Source organism: Gavia stellata, chromosome 15 (assembly GCF_030936135.1).
Source record: "Gavia stellata isolate bGavSte3 chromosome 15, bGavSte3.hap2, whole genome shotgun sequence".
NCBI classification, from domain to species: domain Eukaryota; kingdom Metazoa; phylum Chordata; class Aves; order Gaviiformes; family Gaviidae; genus Gavia; species Gavia stellata.
In genome coordinates this window covers 20,406,940-20,426,515 of record NC_082608.1, presented here as the reverse complement: position 1 = coordinate 20,426,515, position 19,576 = coordinate 20,406,940, and the positions used below count along the sequence as shown (strand labels likewise).

Genomic DNA, 19,576 nt, shown 5'->3' with positions numbered 1-19,576 from the left:
CAGAGAACTGGCCCAAAGCATTGAGGCCTCTCAAGTCCTAGACTGTCACGGCTAGAGAGAGGGATGTAAGGGCCATTATCCACCCGCGACGAGGCACAAACTGTATCTACGTAGATGTAGCCAAGTTCAACCTACGTGCTAACAGCAGGGCCACAACTACAACAGGTACAAAACGAAGAATTATTGCATGAGTAAAGGTTCTCATCTTTAAAGCCTGTTAATTCAGAGTGTAAATTCTTCAGGGCACGGACTTTATGGTTTGATTGTCAGTAAAATATCTTGCATAGTCCTGGTCTGGGCCAAAGTAAAACATAAGCAGGCTTCAGTTCCTCGAGTTTCGTTATGAGATCAGAGTCCAAGGATTCACTAAAACGTATTGCATTTCAGAGTGTCGTGGATTTAGAGAAAAGTCAGAAGTGATTCATGTATAACTGATGTCTTCCTGAGCATGCAGAGAGCCTGAAACAATAGATCTAAGAGATGCAGACTGCCCCATTCACTTTTTCTTCAAAATCCGCTGTTTCCTCAAGTAGGACCTTGGTCAGCCCACAAGAAAAAATCCACATCACACAGCTAAAGACACCAGAAGGCCATGTAGGCGTGTGCCTTGGGCAGTCTTGCATTACTTAAATAGCAATTTAGCATCTTGCACTGAAATGTCTTTTAGCTAAAGATGAGCAACTTCCCAAGCAGCAGTGAGGGCCTCATCCTCGTCACTGCTTCCCTTGCTGTCCAAGACAGAAATGGCACCGACTTCAGAGTGCACAGGCTCAAACTCTGCTGTGTTGGTACGTGACGCATTTCAGAAAGCATGAGCTATACCCTCCTCCTCACAGCTAAGCTTATAGAACAGCTTTGCTGCAAGTCATGCTGCTTTTTTTGCAGAATGTAAATACTCAGGCTCTTGTTTTCCCTGTGGGAATCCTACAGCAACCTAAAGGTGATTTCCGAGGACTACCGTTTTGCCTCCATGTAACCCCTTACTACTAAACCTCCGCGGAAGCTCTGAAGCCTGGCGAGCCTTCTGCAGCTTCAGGCTCTATTTTCAACAGCTGCCTGTACTAACTCCTTCCCTGCAGGTTGTTGCTCTTGAGGCAGAGATGACAGAAATAAACTTGTACCTGCACTTCAGTTGCTACCGGCTTGCTGAAGCTGCTGGTGCAGACGGGTTTGCGACAAGCTGCCAAACGCTGACCTGGAGCAGCTGCTACCTTGAATTAAAAGCACACTTCAATGACTTTAAGATGGCAAGGCCCAAAAGACCTTGCTGTTTAGTAATCACCTGGATCAAAAATCACTACTCCAGTTGGAAATACAGTTATCATAGGATCAACATCATTATTCCAGTCCACTCAAAATGCTAATGAATGATGCATTAGCTTAAGCTTACAGTAATTATTTTTCTTCTCTGAGCCTAACTACAGTGACATACCTCTGTCTAGTTAGTATCTTCTCCGTAGTGTGGTTTAGACCATTAATCGCCTGCTGAGAAAGCAACAAGGTATTAGGTAGAACTGTGAAACGTGGCCTCCGCATACAGGACAGAAAAAAGTGACAGGCTGGAAGAGACCTGCAGAGATCTGCCCAGCTGGATTCAGACCTAGCACAGCTCACCCCGTGGGTTACACGCAGAACCACAACTGCAAACAGAAAACCATCGAGATGTGTTTGTCCAAACAAAACCGGCCACTGACTGCAGACAGCATTGAGAGCAAAGCAAGCAAACGTAACACGTTTACGTATCACGGAACATGTAAATGCATCTGCACTGAAAATTGAGATGTTAAGAAAGGAAATCAGGTAGAGGATGAAATTCCCACAAATTTGACCAGAGAAAGCTGGTTCAATCTGTAACGCAACAGGGGAAGTCTGAGATGCTGGAAGTTTTCTTTGGCAGAAGAACTGCTTTTTAACTGCTAAGGTCACCTGGGCATCTTCACCAAAGCAAACAGTATTGCAAGAGTCAAAAAGAACATCAAATGATCATGTTACTTAATTTGCCATCATTTGGAAGGGGAAGGCAGTGATGTATAATTGTTTTTTTGCTTTTCTTTCCTCTGCTTTCTAAGCTCATGATGTAATGAGTATGTTTAAGTAGTAACATAACCCCAACTCTTACCCTTGAAGTGCACAACTACTGAAACAAGATGCAGAGGACTCCGCAGTGCTCATGTTTTAATTCAGACTAAGTGATGTTGAAAATAATTTTGAGCTGGAGGAAAAAAGAGAGCATTTAAGAGCATGGCACTATTTTTTTTTCAGAAACCTTTCCTTTGTTGATCTTACAAGAAGCTGAAGCAATGCTTTCCTTGAGCCCCTCTGCACAGAGTACATGATAACGATGAGAACTTTTTATTTAATACTGTACGAAATGTCTGACCCTTGAGGCATAATAACGTGCTTAAAATACACTTAACAGTACCCTCCGGCTAAAAAAAGTTTCCAACTCATACTTAAAAAAATACCCATTTAGATGCTTACTTTGACTATGTGCCCAGCATCAATGGCAAAAGTGCTTCTGTTTAGAAAGGATGGTTCAGCCAAAATTCAACTTGTTTTTCAGGAATAGGAAACCGAAGAAAAAAAATGTAATAAAAAACATACCAAAGAAATCATCATTCTGCTTTACACCGTAAGTGAACGTTCACGTGCGTGCAAATCTTTCCGTTCGAGCTAGTACTTGACAGTGCTTTCACAACGCGATGCTGCCAGTGCTGCTGTCGAACCCTCGTTGCTGTCCGACGTTGTGGACGCAGGAAGACCACGCTGGTGGTGACAGAGCCATAGCAGCAACAGGCTTTGCTACCGTCTCCAGCAGCTTTTCAAACACCTCCATACCAGGCTAGTCGCCCATAAGTTTTGACCGTGCTCTGTCTGTTTTTCATTTCCGCTACAAGGATTAACATTAATGTGATTTCACGGAGGCAATGGAATCACACCAGATTATAAGAGACAAGACAATTAGGAAAAGCATCTATTTTATAATTGTCTGCACAATGAAAAAGGCACCTGAAGTGTTTTGGGGAAAAGCAGAGAGGAAAACTGGTGTTTGCTTTCCTCTGCCAGACTGAAATAAGCAATATGAGGCTTACAAAAGGCTGAATTAACAAAACAAAGCTGAGAAAGGGGCTTCCGTCTCTTCCACCCGATGTTAATAGCTATTCCTAGAACTCAGTGGCTGAGTGAGTGTTTCCACAGCCGTTCTCCAAGAGCACAAGAAGGGAAATCTCTTCCCCCAGCCATTTTTTATGAAAAATATGCTAAAAACTCCCAACAGGCAAACCCCATTTTTTAGTAAACAGAATTGTAACCCTTACGACAGATTTTCTGCAGCTGGCTTTTAAGCTCACAAGTACAAATTTGCAGGTACAATCTTTAGATGACAGAACATAACCACCTCGCTACATGTGGCTGCACACAGCTACCAAGGGACAGGTTTTTGATCCAGGCCTAACAAACGTACACACCGAACAGCAAATCAACCCCCGGCCGATGAAAAACAAATACACAGAGTGTGGGTACTTTGTGGATAACTGTTGGAGAGAAATGGCCCCTCTGTCGTCTCTCTTGACAAATACACTTTGCGTGTACAACTGCAGGAATGAGGCAGGCAAGTCAGCTGTGAGATGTATGCCTCATTTGTTTGGAAAGTTGGCTTTGCACTTTGCTGTTCAGCCTGCAAAAATCAGAGGATATGCTAATATCCTTGAAAACTTAGGTTGGCTTCTCACAAAACAATGAAAACACGCCTATTTTTTTCCCCTATTCATATTCATTTCTGACTATTGATTTCTACTTGCCCTTTGTTTCTCTGATTCTTGGCCAGCTCAACTCGCAAAGTATTACCCCCGAGGCTCAAGCCTTTCAAAGAGGATACAGCACTCTCTGCGGTTGCTTTATCCTTGTAATCGAGAAAAGCCCTGCGCTGCGCTCCTTGCCAATTCAGTCGTAAAGGAGTTGCATGGAATTCCCTTAAAGCACATTTCAGCTCGCTCACTCTTACGCTGGGAGGTATGTTCCCCACATACACGGTAGTAATCGTGCCAGATCCCTCTAATCTGGGACTTAGAGAATCACTTTTAACATAATGTTGTCCTATTTCAGCCGAGCCCGTTGCAGCCTGCGGTCTTGTATTTTCAGCCATCGCCTTCTCATTTAATGCTGCTGGTGTGTTGGCATTTGCCAAGTCTGAATGTTCATCTTGGAGGGTAACATCCTTGCCAGTCTGCTTCTCTCTGTATCGAAGACTCTTTAGGATGGGGATTTTTTCCAGCATCTCATAGCTGACCTAAAAAGGAGAAAGACAGATACAATTATGAGATTTCTCTCCTTCCAGAAAAAGGAGAAGACCATCAGGACCCTTTTGTGCCATAAAAAGAGAGGAACCTTATTATACTGCTACCACTCAGAGTGCCAGAGCATTCAAAATGTTACTAATTTCTTGCCTGATTCTGAAGTTGCTCCCTAAATACACGCTGCAGGACAAAAATAAACATTAGTTACTCTTTAAGCAAGCAGCACAATGTAGATCCAGCAGGGAAATCAAAACCAAACTCAAAACTACTCGATTTTGACATTTATTTATCAGGGTGCTTTCAGATTTGCGTTCTCATTGTTATCCCTTAATATTTGCTTTGACCGAGGGCCTGTGCTCCTGCTCTGGCAGGATCTTACATGCCTACAATTCATCAGACCATCAGGCACTTTCATTCTGCAGACCTCCTTGCGATCTTTTCCCCCAAAACAGGATATCCCGTAGGCTGGGTCATACAATGGGGAGGGACGATGGTGTTAAGTTTGCAGCTGGGAAGCGTGCCTTGTAGCGGGGCTCCTATGAGTGTGGGCCCAGCTGGAGGCACGTTCCCTGGTTGTGGCACATCACCACAGCCTCCCTCGTCATCTGACCTCACACACCACCCGCAGCTACTCATCAGATCCCACATCAGTCTGCTGGGTTGGATCACAGAACGGAAGAGCGCCTGGACACTGTACTTCAAAACTGTGAACCCTCTATCCTCTCCATCCATCCCCAGTTCATAAGCAGCTTTTCTGGAAGGGCTCTTCCTCTCAACAGCTGAACCCTATCCATCTCAGGCATGAGATGCCCCAGGCTGCACTCAGTGACTGGCAGGAAACGCAGTGGTTCCCCAGCTCATGTGGTCTAGCTCTTGGCTTGCAGACTGCAGTTGGAAGGAGTAATTCCTACTTGGCTGCTGGACAAGCAGGACATCCATCAGCACAAGATCCTATTCTTAAATTTAGGGAGCAAAACAGAGCCTCGGGAAGCGATGCCTCTAGCTAGCACAGACCCAAGCTAGTAGCCCACACAAGTGCGAGCAAGCCACTGCACCCAAGCTTACGAGTCACTACTTCTCAGCAGGCTGTGCTGGACCAGCAACAGCATATCCTGGCTAGAATACGCCTGCAGGTCTCCCAGCTCAGATCTCTCTCATCTCAGAGCCCCTGAATTCCTGGTTCTGCAGTTATACTCAGAGTGAATTTGGATCTGGCTGCACCACATAAAGTCTAAAATTTACAGATCTCTAGGGAGAGTAGCCCAGCTCTGAAGTGACTCGAGTAAAATTGAAGCCAGGGTGGGGACAATGTTTGGTTTAGGTAATAGGAAAGCCAGTCAACAGAAGTCTCTTAAACGTTCCCAGGCCTTCTCTTCTGAGGAGCAAACAAGCAAGTTTTATTTCAGGCTGAAATGAAATAAAAATATAACTTACATAAAGCCTGACCTAGCTCTATCTTGTTAATATAATATCAAACAGCAGAACAGGACTAACCCGTATGGGCAGAGGCCACCTCCATTCTGCCACACAGCAGACCCAGAGTCAAGGTGTTTGGGATCAGGCCCTTTAAACAAGCAAACTTTATGACTGAGAACAATTTCTGAACAAATCTGGCCTGATCTGGCAGCCGGTACAGAGAGGCAAGGACTTCCTCCGGGGCTCTGGGAGCCTCCGCACTCTGAAAGGTACAAGCCATTTTCAGATTTTGAGGAGTTATGGCTCTGTGGATTCTTGGGACTGATTTGTTTCTCTCAGCCAAGAATTCAAACTGCTGTGTTTGACAGCAAACTACCCTTCCCTGGGCGATACAACATCAAACCAACGGCTGAAGCCATCTTACTTTGTTTTTACTGGCCAACAATTAGGAACATTTGTTGTCCTCTGTCAAATTTCTGCGTGAAATGTAAGCTCTATGCTAATTAAACCAAACAGGAAAAACATTTTTCTATTCTCATGCAACTAATCACTCCTGGGCCCAAAGCACAACCTCAACCTCTTACCAAGTGTACGTACAGTTCCTGAAATTAAAGTCAGTTCCCAAGGCATGGACTGAGTGTTTAGTTAGAAAGATCAATGCTATCAAGGGCAAACCCTCACCACTTTGTAGATTAAGGGAATCAAAGAGATGGGCACTGAGAAGATGACCACTGGAACTCCCAGTCTTTCAAGAGAGAAGTTAGAGGAGTTAGATAATCCAAGGGCCAGCATACTTGCTAAGAGACTTCATCATGGCCTCTCCTCTCACGAGAGTGACCAGTAGTTTTTGGCATCTGACTGGAGCTCTTTGAGCTACTGTTTCAGGCTCCCTGCAAACTCAGGAAGATGTAGTTACAACAGCATATACGTCTTCGTAAGGGCTATGAACTAGCTTTCTATAAAAGCTGAAGCTCTGCTTCAAACGCCACCCCACGAGGCAAACCTATCATTACCTTAAATTCAGTCCTCTGTAGAGATAACAGTACCAAAGCAATAACGGCAGTTGATTTGGCACTCAGATTTGTTTGTAATAGAAAACATTCCGTAAAAAAACCCTACATTAGACAAGTCCTGACACTGTCAACTGACATCCTTCTGAACAAAAAGAGAGACAGAAAACTTACCTTAAGGGCTGTTTTCCCTGGGGTCTAGGAGAACCTTTTAGCTGGGCCAAAGCTGTCAAATCCTTCCCTATTTTTCCCCACTTTTATGTCAAGGAAAGGCAGAAACTCAGTTGGGGATTTCGGAGTTTCAATTCAACAAACCAATTCACTACCTTTCTTGGGGTACAGGAGGTGAGAACCAAAAGGGCAAAGGGGGCAGTGGGTGGCAGAAGAGAGGAAAAAGCTTGCTCTGCTCTGTTGCAAAACAGCAAACAAAAGAACTCTGTGGTAGTACAATGTGTTGCTAATTATGATCATGCAAAAAGTTTCTTTTGTCTTGCGAGCTGTGGAGGATTGCAATGATTTATTTCCATGTGGAGAGAGGCCAAAGATATTCGTCCTCTCGTTCAAACAAGCTGCACGTTTCTTGGTCCTGTGCCGGCTGGTCACTCCTCCCTAAGCCTTGCCTACTGCTTTAGGCTAAGCCAGGATGCAGGGGACTTGGGTTTTACCCCAAATCTGGTTGACCCAGTTATGCGGACCTGGGCAAACCCAGTGACGGAAGCTTCTTCCCTTGCTCCCCCCATCCCTACAAAGTCAAGGCCAAACCATTTATTGATGTTTGTAAACTTTGTATTGAGTGTTGCGATTTAGCTAAATGATTGGCTTTGGCAGTGAAGCCAGCTGAAGAAGTTTCCTATTATCCCCTGACCACCAATTCCCAGGCCAGTTCCATACTTCAGCCCTCTGGGGTTGGCCGACAGAAGTGCTTGTGGGTCTGCGCTATAAACTCAGTAACTGAAGTGATTCAGGTTAAAAATAACTCCACCAAAGGCAATTAATCATTTAACAATCCTGCCTGCTCCCTGCCATCGCTGGGAGAGCCTTGGGGAAAGAGGACAGCAGGGTAGATGAATTCTTCTGGCACACAATTACCGGGCTATGGGAAAGGAGCTGAGAAGGGAAATGTGGCCCCTTTCTGACAGAAACCTGAAGAAAACGGAGTCTTGGATGCTGACTGCCAATACAAATCTCCCAGCACTTAACCCTGAGCATCCACTCCTACGACACCTAGTTTGGTCCCAAAACAATGTAGTGGCAGATGGACTTCTGCAACGTCTCTGCTGGAACATCGGGGCTCTCTTCAACCTCTGTTATTCCAGAAGAGCGAACGTAGCCACTTTCAATATTTTGCTGGGGAAAATGAAAGATGTGTTTGTCCTCTGACAGAATGAGTAATGCTGACCCCTGATACAGTGCAGGCCAAGCCAAACACCACTTTGATTTCCCTGGCAGCAGAGGCGGTGCAGTTCTGATGTACGGCAGATGAGGGAAGGACAGCTATAGATTGGAGAGCATGCTAGGTCTGCTATTTAATTCTGCTTCACACAGCTACCCCTCTGCACACACCAACTGATGTGGCTCGAGACAGATGCTGCTGCTCTGCCCTGGAAGGCTGCGAACAAGACCAAACAATCTTTAGTATTGCAAATCCACCAGCCCTTCCAAGTATTGAGGCTGGCAGGCAGAAGGTGTTTGAAAGATCCATCTTTGCCCACCCTGAGGGGTGTCTGACCCTAGACCCCTCATAAAGGCCTCCAGGACAGAGCCTGCTTCTCGTGTTGTCTCCTTAATCAGTTGCTTGTTTCAAGGAGCACTGAGCTCACAGGGGTTGAAAGCACAGACAAAGCCAAGTCAGCTAGGACAGGCCAGCACAGTTGAACATTTTATCATTCATTTGCACAAAATGTCCAAATATGTGCACGCAATCCGAGGGCATATTTCTGGGAGCTGGCAGCCCATGAAGTCTGCTAGTGTCCCTCAGGAGAAACTTATGCAACCCACATTTGGAATCCATCAGCAAACACTGATTCCATGGACTCTGCAGCAAGGGTCAGATTTGCAAAGGTGTTGAGATGTTTAACCATGAGTGGAAGCGTGCCCTGCTCACGCTATCCCTCCAAAAAAACAAAATAAAACAAACCTTGGCTAAACCGACAGCAATTTTCTTCTAATGGCAACACTGTGTCCCTGCTGAAGGTTTTGCCAGCTTCAATGTGTGAATTTTTTGAGCTTCAAAACAACATCATTTTACTTTCTGAATATTCTATCACAGACCCGAATCAGAAGATGTTTGTTATCAGATAGTTTCCATCTCTGCCACTGTGTACTAAACTCTTTCAGCATTAGACCCAGGGATTCCCCCCAGTTCATTTCATTTTGGAAAAAATTGTTTCCTGCTTTTATAAAATTCTCAGCAAAAGAATGATTAAAGAAACAGAAGGAAATGCTTGCTAGAATCTAGTGATTTTTCCACCAACTACTCTCATTTCCCTCTTCATGACCCCAAATATTTTAATTGGTCTGTATAGTTTCAATTTAAAATAAGCACGGCACAAATAACTTCACAACTGTGACAAATAGAATAGACAGTGTCACAGATAAAGATCACAGCTACCCATACCAAATACTAAATGAGAAAGTAAGCCGTTTCATGAATTTAGAGTTCCCAGAAACAATGGGTTAGATTTTCAAGACAGATGAAGCCAAATAATTCTCCACTGGCATCCAAATAAAGTTTTCCAGAGTGCTCAGCTCTTAGCAGCTCTTGCTGTCCTCTAAGAGCACATACTGATTTCTCAAAACCCTGAACTCAGATGCAGAAAACTTACCCATATACTCCAGCACTGCCTTTGTATTTAGAAGTGTTTCTAGAGTGCCTAGCACTGATATCGATACTGCTGCTTTGGTATTAGTAATACTGTAGCTCTTATACTTCCTTGGAATTCTTTAAACCAGCATTTCTGTGACAAAAATCACAGCAAGTAATTCACATCTTCCTGCCTGGAAAAACATACTACCTCAACAGCAAGAAATAGCTCAGCTGGAAATTCTGCCCTGAGAAGAACGGAAAGGAGGCAACTGAGGGCAAGTCACACCAATTACCCCAAGGAGTGAATCACTTACTCCTAGAGGAACACCTATTTACCCCATGCCCACATCTGACACACTACTTCCTTCCTACAGAGTACACAACAAACAAAAACACTCCAGGAAAATGCAGTATCCCTTGGAGCACAGAGATCTAGCCTGGAGACATGCATTTCGTTTGCTGCATGAGTACCTTCTTACCTCTTTTGAGCTGACAACAGAGTGTATGTATTAACGGCTATTTATCCTAACAGCTTCAGGAAGGCACATCCTTTACAACAATGCTTAGCTGTAATCCCGTGTTTGCAAACACCTTTAATTTAAGCTCTTAAATCATTGTCTTGGCTTGATCCAGCCATGTTCCTGAAGGACGAACTTCTTCGGAATGTATTTTACACATCACACATCTTAACAATAAAGTTAAGCTACTTTCTGTTGACAAAACACCATATTTAGAAGTGGGTTATTTATTTACTCACTACCTCTTGGTTCATTTAGTTTTGCTCTGAGGAAAAGGAATGCACCAGTAAAGCCAGGATTTGAAGGAGAAAAGGATGTAGAGAATAGGATGAGAAAAGGATGTAGAAGCAGACGGGAAAAGTCAAAGGACAAACACTTAAATAACCCGTATCAAATCCTGCATTTTTAACACCCTGTTGATTAACTAGACCTCCCACCTCCAAGAGCCTCTGTGCAAGAGTTGATCATACAGTTACCACCACAACTACAAACATATACAAGTCGTTCAGCTCCCCATGAAAGAATAATGCTAATTTCTTTCTTCTTCACACAGACAAGACACTTTGTTCTTGTCCCAAAATGACAGAAATGTACTGATTATCCCTGCTCTGGCTAGTATTCTCCAATATTCTTATCTAAACACATGCTCTGAGGAACAGCCAAAAGCAGCTTTAGGCGTTAAATCAACATTCAAATACTCAAATAAGCGCTCAATCGTGTAATGTGCTCTGTTCTCAGGGAAAGCTGTAGAAAATTCAGCGAGAGCTGTATTTTTCAGACACCACCGCTAATGCAAAGATTACTATAGAAAAAAGTTTCACTGTCTCATGCACACTGGCTAAAGTCAGCGTGGCGCAAGCTTTAGATACGAGTTCTACTAAGCATCTCAAACTTTAGACACAAGCACAAAGGAGCTGTGGCAAATACGTCATTAGTTTATGAGGTCTATATTATAACACCGATCTTGATTTTTTTGCTAAAAAGCAAAGAAATGCAAAGTAACGTTGAATTTGATACAGTGCTTGGGACTGACTGACTTTTCCTGAGCGGTAGAAGTTGCACAAAAATTCAACGGCCCCTGCAAGGGACTGTGTTCCCCAGACCTTTGAAAAATGTCTCTGCTAAAGGGAATCAGACAGAAAAAAAAAGAAAAAAGTGTTAGCAAGGCCACTCACGGAGACTGAAGTCTGACACTAAGACAGACAGTCTGTGATCAAAGTATGTTGGCAAGATGGATGGAGCACAAGGGGTAGGCCTTCAAAACAATTACATTCAATAATATCCTAAAAAAATTATGATTCAAAAATAATTCAATGGAAAAAATGCACTAGTACAGACAGGGCTTTTATTTATTTATTTATAACCTCAAATCCTCAACCACAGGCAGCGTAAAATACTCTCCCACCATAGGAATAAAAATAGTACTGACTAGAATTGTTTGTTGTAGATACATTACCTTAACAAATTCAACTCTTTTTGCTGGTTGGCAAGCGCTTAACAAACAACTCTTGATTTCCCTAGAAGTATTCACTAGTAATTCCTCAGTGGTTTCTGCAAGACATGGGTGTACTATTCCTCATTTCAGCGTTCCTACTGTTACTCAATCACGCAGGATTGCATCTGCTCCCTAACTGGATGATTTTAGGAATGAAAATCTAACGACAAAGAAAAAGTTTTCCCAGCATGAACTTCCAGTAAAACAATTCACTAAATGCTTTTCTGAAACCATTGGTGAAGCTGCTGAAGTTTCTGACAATCTTTTTTTTTTTTTTTTTGGGGGGGGGGGGGGGGCGGGCAGGCCAAACCCATAAAACAATATATATCAATAAATAATGATTCACGATTTAGAGCAGTATAAAGTCACTATTCCTCCACCTGAAAATGAGCTCCAGCCACAAATTCATCTCTCCTTTGAAAGTTAATCCCATACATCCACTGTGGAAACAGCCACTAGGTCACGCTGTCCTTTCACAACCAGAGCAGCACATATTCCACCCATTCCACACGGCCTAATGCCATAAAGCTCTCTCTACGGTACTGTCTCCAGAAAACAAACAGAGCCAATTTCAATGAGCACTGAGGAATAAAACACGGAAGGTGGAGAAGCCTCTCAGCTTACACAGACTATTGTATCGCAAATGACTGCAAGAAACAATGTCTATCTTAAAGATCCATGAACGATGTCTCCAGTGACCCTCACCCTATAATCCATTTGATACAGCAACCTCAGCTTCAATAATATATTTCTCCTCCTCACCATTGCCACTTAAAAAACAGTGAACACAGATGCTGCTGTTTTGTTTCATCTGACAAAGACATTTGCTCCTTTTCCAAGTATTCCTAACACAACAAATGTGTTTATATGTAAAAATGGACTTATCAACAGAATGTTGGTACCAGTAACCTGCCGTTAGCAGAGGTAACTTGCCTTATGCCATATTATTCCCTGAGGTTTTGGTCGTTTGCAATTAGTCTTGATAGTTCTTGTTGGAGTGAGTATATAATCCACAGTCAAATCATGATCATCAAGAAGCTCTTCTACTATGTCAACCACCTACAAGAAACAAGAGATTTGGTAAATAGTTAAAAACAAATTCACTAAAATTGCGCACCATTCCTGACGTCTCACAACGTATGAAAATCTGTCAATGACAGCAGAAACAAAGTAAAGATGCTACACCAACATCATTCCAAGCCTCTTCTTCAGACACACCATTCAGTATCACCCAGCTCTGCCTCGTGGATATTTTAACTTACCTGGCAGTCATGCACAATAGTAATTACAGGTGTATCCACCTGCACTGCACCCATTGATACCATCATAGCATATTCCATGTCTGCATAACCTTCCCCTTTTCCAATTCTCCAGCCTAAAACACACAAAAGCAAACAGTGACAGTAAACACAGAAACAGCAAAGCGGAAAGGCTGATAACTGTCAAAAGCATGCAGTTAAACTAAGCAGTCTGCCACAGATAAACCAGGCACAGAGTTGTAAATTGGGAAAAATTCAGATCAGCGTCTCTCACAGAATGCAACTTTCCTTGTAATCGGCACTAAAATTAAAATAAAACATTGCTTTCAATGAACTCCTAAAGGATCCCAGGAGCATCCCATTCAGAATAATCCAAGTTTAGTCCAATTCAGTTAACATAGAAACCTATTTGCCCATTGTAATTAGAACCCTCTGCTCATGTCAAACATAGGTTAACTTCATGTGGGTAAAGAGGAGTCTGGGTCACGCACAAAGAGCGTGTTATTTTTAGGCAATGAATAAAGTCAGTGGAAAAATTTTCACCACCAGCAGGTCTTGAAAATACTAGAAAATGCAAAATCTGATCCCCAAATAGGTACTGAATCAGCAGCTGTAACACTTGTCCTTTCACACACCCTGTGAAAGCAAAGCAGATCTTCTGAACAGGGAGCCCTCCGATTCTTTCAAAAGAAAAAAAAAAATTGCTTGCCTAAATAGTTCTACTGAAGGCCAAAACACGGACCTGCATGCCCTAAACCACACTGCTGTCTGCCCACTAAGTCCTGGCAGCACTGTTGTAAAGCAGGCACTGATTCTTCCTGGTTGGATTGGGATCAGTGACTTGTCACACAGAAGAGTCAGAACTCAAGACCGTAATTCAGCTCCAAAGAGATGTTCATGTTTACCAAAAGGAACATGTACTGTAGCCCACTGATATTGTGAATTGTGACTTAAGACCCTCCTCCTGAAAAGCTTACAAGGCTTTATCTCTTACCTTTTTCAGAGACAGCCACTGATCCTACAACAACCAAGTCCACTTGTGCTTTGCCATCAAGACCTACAGGCACACTGTACTCTTTTATACCCTGCAAGAAAAACATAATTTTAGGTTCAGAGAGTGCGGAGTCTTCCAACCAGTGAGGCAGAAATCCAGAATATTTTGATAAATCCAAGTAACTCCCCATGTTTCAAAATGTTTCTTCCATGTACAGCCAAGCTGTACATGTCTGGAAAGTTATCCTCTAGGGAATCCTAGAATACTTTCCCTACTACAGTGACAAGAATTTTGGCACACTTCAAGGAGAGCTAGGGGAGGTGGGCACTTTTCTAAGCAAGGTTACTTATTTAGGATCAAAAACTTATGTTTTGAAATCCTTTATGGGACGTCTATTTCTTAAAATGAGGGCAAATGACACTTCCTACCCTACTACTACTAACTTAAAGTCATAATATGTAAATTCATGCCCATGAGGAGTATCAGAGCACTACAAATTCTTAAATTAATTCTTGCAAAGTTTATTTAGACACAGACAGCTACAGCATAAAGATGTTAAGCTGCTTGTCTGAAGTCACACAAAATGCTTTACTGAAGCACAACCGGGTGCACAAGCTGGATCATTCTCCATTGCACACTGTCCACTGCACGGCCAGTATCTCCACACCTGTATCTTTAAAAGCACCCTCCAAAGCTGCCTACGTGTTCCCTGAGACTACGTTCCTCAACACTCTGCTGCGTGATCATCACTCAGGATGTGCCACTGCTAAGCTAATCTATCTTTACCATAACCGTCTATCTAAGACGCTAATGAACAGAAAAACACACTGCCCCTGACAAGGGGGAAGAAAAACCTTACATAGCCCTGTCATCCTTTTTTTTTCCTTCCCCTCTCTCCCACCCACCCCTCTTCAGGCTCCTCTCTAAAGAGCATATCCCAACAAAATTCTGTACAGAGCTGCAGAAATTAAAAATGGTGTTTATTTGGGCTTTCAAACATCAGAGGTTTAAAACTTTTGGAAAGATATCTTACGATTCATTTACTCTTAATATATGTGTACAGCGTAATGTAAACCCTCCTCACACCAGTTCAACTTTGTGCTAAATTAATCCTCACAATAAAAACCCAAACATTTTCTGTGTAGAGCACAAAACCAGAAAGTTCAGTAATTTGTGGCTGACTGTCAGTAATAATGCTGATTATCGACTTCACAGAAGTGTGGTAAGAATTGTTTGCACAGTGCTTTGTACGTATAAACTGCTAATAGCGTTTATTCATTAGTACGCCTGGTTGGGGGAAAAAACAGAGACATGGCGATAAGATCAGAGATCAGATACGAGGCCTGAAGCAGGTCAAGAGAAAGGTCTCTTTCAAAAGTGCTCTTCAACCCTGAAAAGCTTAATTAGTTAATGACTTTAATAGAAGTTCCAACAAAGAAAGTCGCTACTAATTACCATCCATTTACAACCCTTGGCTATATACAGGATTACTGTAGAATTTATTGCCTTTAGCAGGAGATAAAGAACGAAATAAAACCTATATAGCTGGCCTATTCGTTTTGTACAAGTTATGTTTACATATCAAATAAAGACACATATAAAATAACGCGGGTTTCTCTGCCAAATGACTTTAGCTGTACAGTACGATATTTTAACACCAGAGGGCAGCAACATACCACATTTCAAAGACAACTGTTACACATTTTTGTACCTCGGTCGATGCAAAAATGACAGAATTAATATTTCTTTAGACTTAGGATTCTGAAAAAAAGTGATCTTTACTATTTAGTAAAGCCTAATATTTTATTGACCAGATTATGCAAAAACTGTAAACACTAAAATATTCCTTATAGGGTTCACTAGCTCAAAACTACAGAAGACTATCGGAGTCCTATTTATTAGAAACCTAAAGATCCGTCACCTACGGAAGTTGCTCGTAATATTCCAAAAAGCATTCACAAAATATCGATACCATTCTATTAATGAAATATAGCAAAGAGACTTAATTTCCTCATGATTTAAGTACCAAAAAAAAAAAATTACTAATGGCAGTTGCGTACACAGGAATGACATACTAGCAGAAGAGTGTATCAGGTAGCATCCGGTTTTCCAACCTCTAGTTGGACTATCATAACACAGCACTCTTTTACAAGTTGATTCAGACTTCTCCCGGTTTTTATTCCTACCTGAGACGTAGCACATATTCGCAGGATCTCCTTAGTTGCACCTGAAGGTGGGACAATCTTATTGAACAGCCCAGTTCTCAGACGTGGTGTGGGAACCAACAAAGTCTTCCTTGCCTGAGTAACGAAAGAAGTTATCACATTAAAAGGAGGTGGGCTCATTTTACACGAAAGAAATATTTTTACTGCCCCATAGGTCTCCATGTGGTTATTCATCTTATTTGCTACACAGTAGTTAGCATGGCCGATTGTGTAGTGCTTGTAGATGAATCCCCTCCAGTATAGCAAAATTCCAGACAAGGTTTTATTTAAGAAAGAGATGGTAAGACATACTTATTGGTCTAAAGTGCATGTCCACAAACGAACTACATGTATAAGCCAGTGAACACACGTATGTCTGATTTAAGTCTGTTACACATTCATCTCATGATAAACGTAAGGCAATTTGAGGCCAGGCTACCTTACATGTTTCAGGGAGTAAGAATACATGTATTAACTTCCCCAAACCCTACCTGCACCTTCTCCATTTGCCAAAAAAGGCAAAGACATCCTTACATGAGCAACCTCACGAGGCTTAAGACTCGCAAAGCTCACACCAGAGAAATGGCAGGCGTTGACCATGAGACGCTGCCAAGCGCTGCACTGCTGTCACACTCTCCTCCTCAGGGGTGCAAAGGCACCGTTACCTGCAGCGCAGCTAGCCGAACACCTTCTAGAGGTTTGTCAGGATCCACTTTAATCTCACTCGCTCTCTTGAACACGTCCATCTCTTTAACAGAGCAGCAAGCCTGATGAGAACCCTGTGTGAAGAAAGGAATCAAGAGAGAAGAGAATACGTTCACTTACTTCCAGCGTTAGAAAGCGAGCGTTCTTCTGGGGAGCATCGGGATTTATTTTTACAGTATTGGCAGCTTTGAACTCCTGTAAACCCAGAAGCCGTGTCGCAGCATGGGAGGCACCCTGTTTTCGTAAGATATCAGTGCATCACCAAGGAGTTCACAGCAGAGATGGGAAATTTACAATCTTTCATCCAGTAGAAAGGCTGACTTCCCCAGATTTTAAATATGGGGAACATACTGCTAATTTATTTTTATGTTTTCTATGGGAAACTCTTACATGCTAACAGATGCTGAGCACTTGCAGGCCTCAGAAAAAGAAGGGATCCAAGTACACTCACTTTGCCTGACCTCACTCGCACCTAACTCAAAGCTGGAGACCAGTTTCCCTTTTTAGCCAACAAATACAAATAGATTCCTTTAAACACAAGCCACAGTCAGAGACTCTTTTTGATGAAGACTTTCTGGACAAGGCTCTCTCTTTACAGAGACTATACTGAACTCAGAAGATTCACTTCTTAACTGAGTAAGGTGCTCAAGCTTAGCAGACCACACACTCCCCTTGCAATTTCAGCTCTGATATCCCCTTAAGGGCCTGATAAAGCCTCAAGCTTCCTCCATGCCCTTCAGCACCTATTTTACCTCAGCTCCAAACTAAGGCAGAATGTTTCCGCCAGTCCCTTGAGCAAAAGCAGAGCCAACCTTCTGATGCTGCTCATGGGCTAAAACACCCAACACACATCCCCACAGCGCCATTTTGGTCAACGTAGGGCAGATACATGGCTACACACCCTCAGCCTCGATTAAAACAGGCAGAGAGTAAAGTGGTGGCTTGAGTAACTGAATACTTGAAAGCCCTTTTATTTCTTCCTCCCACTTACCAAACTAGGGACACAATGAAGCCAGTGCAGGAGGAAGGGTTCTCACATCACTGCCCAGCTACACTTTGCCAGCAATGACTGGGCCACCGTTCGCATTTTAGCAGCACACTGTACATTCCTAGGCTAAGTCCGACAAGATGGGCGACCTCAGCTTTCCATCGCAATGGACCTGGAAAGTGAAATCCAGTTCCGAATGCCTCGGTTTCCCCACCCATAAATATATTTACCTCATTCACAAAGTGGTTTTGTACCCACCGATTAAAACGCGGCACACACCTGCCACGTCTTGTCGGGTGCAGATACCTGCATTTCTTTATTCACTGTAAATTATACATGTGCGCTGCTTGCACCGTGGTGTTTTCCAGAGCTCTGCCACCCCCTTCCCTCACTCACCAACCCCACAGCCCGCAGGAAAGTGCCTGTTTGAGGGCTGCTGCGACAGGCGGAGAGCAGGCAGGGGAGCTGGGGGGCCCTGCCGGCCTGGGCTCCGGGGTCCACAGCCCGGCGGGGCCCGGGGCTGGGGGAAGAGGAAGGAAGCGGCCCAGACCCGCAGGCGGGTCGCCGTACCTTGAAGTTGGGGATGCGGCGGTGCACGGGCCGCGGGAAATCGGCCAGGCCGCTGGCCTCCAGGTAGTCCCACACTTTCTGCCGCACGTCCCCCTTGGAGGCACCTGGAGGAGGGCAGAGCTGAGGGCGCGGGCGGGCGCCTCACGGGGGAGCGCTGCGACCGCCGCCGGGCCGGGCCGGGCCGGGCCCTCCATCCCTCTCTCCCTCCCTCAGACCAACGGTCGCCCCCACCAGCCGCGCTCGCGCCCCCCGCCCCGCCGTGACGTAGCCCGCCGCCCCGCCCCTCCGCGCGCGCCGCTCACCCGCCCACAGCCGCACACCGCCCTCCATGGCGGCGCGACCGGCGGCGGGGAGAGGAGGAGCCTCCGCCTTAGCCCCGCCTCTCCCGCACGCGCCTACGGCGGCGCGGAGGCGCCAAAAAGCCTCGAAGGCGAAGCGGGGGAGGCGGGGGGACGGTGTGTGGCGATGGCGGCCGTGGGGCTGTCCGGGTCGGGGAAGGGCCGCCCTTGGTCCGCCGTCGCCTGGGCGAGGAGAGCCCCCGGGAGGGGGAAGCCCGTGCTCCCGCTGGGGCCCCCTTTTTCAGTGTAAAGGCCGTGAGGGAACCTGGGCCTGACGGAGGGTCCTTTCCTCAGGGGGTCAGGCCTGGTCTGAGCAGCCGGGCCGGGCCTGAGCGGGGTGCCCTGAGGGAAAACGCTGCTTCCCGCAAAGTGTGTGCCCGTGATGGTCTGGGCTCCCTTCGTGGGGTGTCCCTTACAGCTTCCAGGCTGTAAGATGGTGTCCTGCAGCTGAGGCTGCGGGGCGTCTGCCTGCCCGGCCTGAGGGCGAGCCCTGTGAGGGGCCGCACCCCCCAAAATCTGCAACAGCATCACCAATCTTTCTCAAATTAAACATAGAAAGCGACATGCCGTACCATTAACGTGGCGAGAGTGTCCCCCGAGGTTATAGAAATAGCGCGGTCTTTCAATCGTGTTATGGATAGGGGAAAGAAAAACCACCCCACTTTTCATAGTATAAACTCCCAAATCAGTTTTTTTTTTCCATTTAAAATTGGCCAGTCATGAATAAAGCAACATCCAGACTTTACGTGGGCTTCCAGGTCTGCCAGCTTGCAGAAAGTACGCTTCTCGCTCGCATTTAATAGGATAGTAAATGATTTGTTTGCATGATTTATTATTTATAGAATTAATGTATTTGACAATTACCCCGAGAAGAGGGAGGACGTTGAGAATCCTGACATTCCTGAGCGGAGTGGGATGGAAGGGTCATGGGAACAATGAAACGGAGGTTTATTTTAAAGTGTGTCGGGGAAGGGGGGG

General features: G+C 44.5%; 1 protein-coding gene across 1 annotated transcript; it reads right to left on the bottom strand.

The window, feature by feature from the left end:
• Window positions 1-3,213: 3,213 nt before the first annotated feature.
• MTHFSD (methenyltetrahydrofolate synthetase domain containing) lies at window positions 3,214-18,590 on the bottom strand. The gene is made up of 8 exons (XM_059824878.1): window positions 18,563-18,590; window positions 18,261-18,364; window positions 16,663-16,776; window positions 15,980-16,093; window positions 13,794-13,884; window positions 12,803-12,915; window positions 12,474-12,599; window positions 3,214-4,288 (listed from the first exon to the last, which is right to left on the bottom strand). The coding sequence occupies exons 1-8, from the start codon at window positions 18,588-18,590 to the stop codon at window positions 3,773-3,775; spliced, it is 1,206 nt and encodes a 401-aa protein (XP_059680861.1). The 3' UTR covers window positions 3,214-3,772.
• Window positions 18,591-19,576: the final 986 nt, after the last annotated feature.

Coding starts and splice junctions, on each gene's coding strand:
- MTHFSD (XM_059824878.1), bottom strand. CDS start 18,590: ATGGAGGGCGGTGTGCGGCTGTGGGCGG. Junction 16,094..16,662: donor TTCGGCTAGCTGCGCTGCAG/GTAACGGTGCCT, acceptor TTCGTTACTCAG/GCAAGGAAGACTTTGTTGGT. Junction 13,885..15,979: donor GAATATGTGCTACGTCTCAG/GTAGGAATAAAA, acceptor TTTTTCTTGCAG/GGTATAAAAGAGTACAGTGT.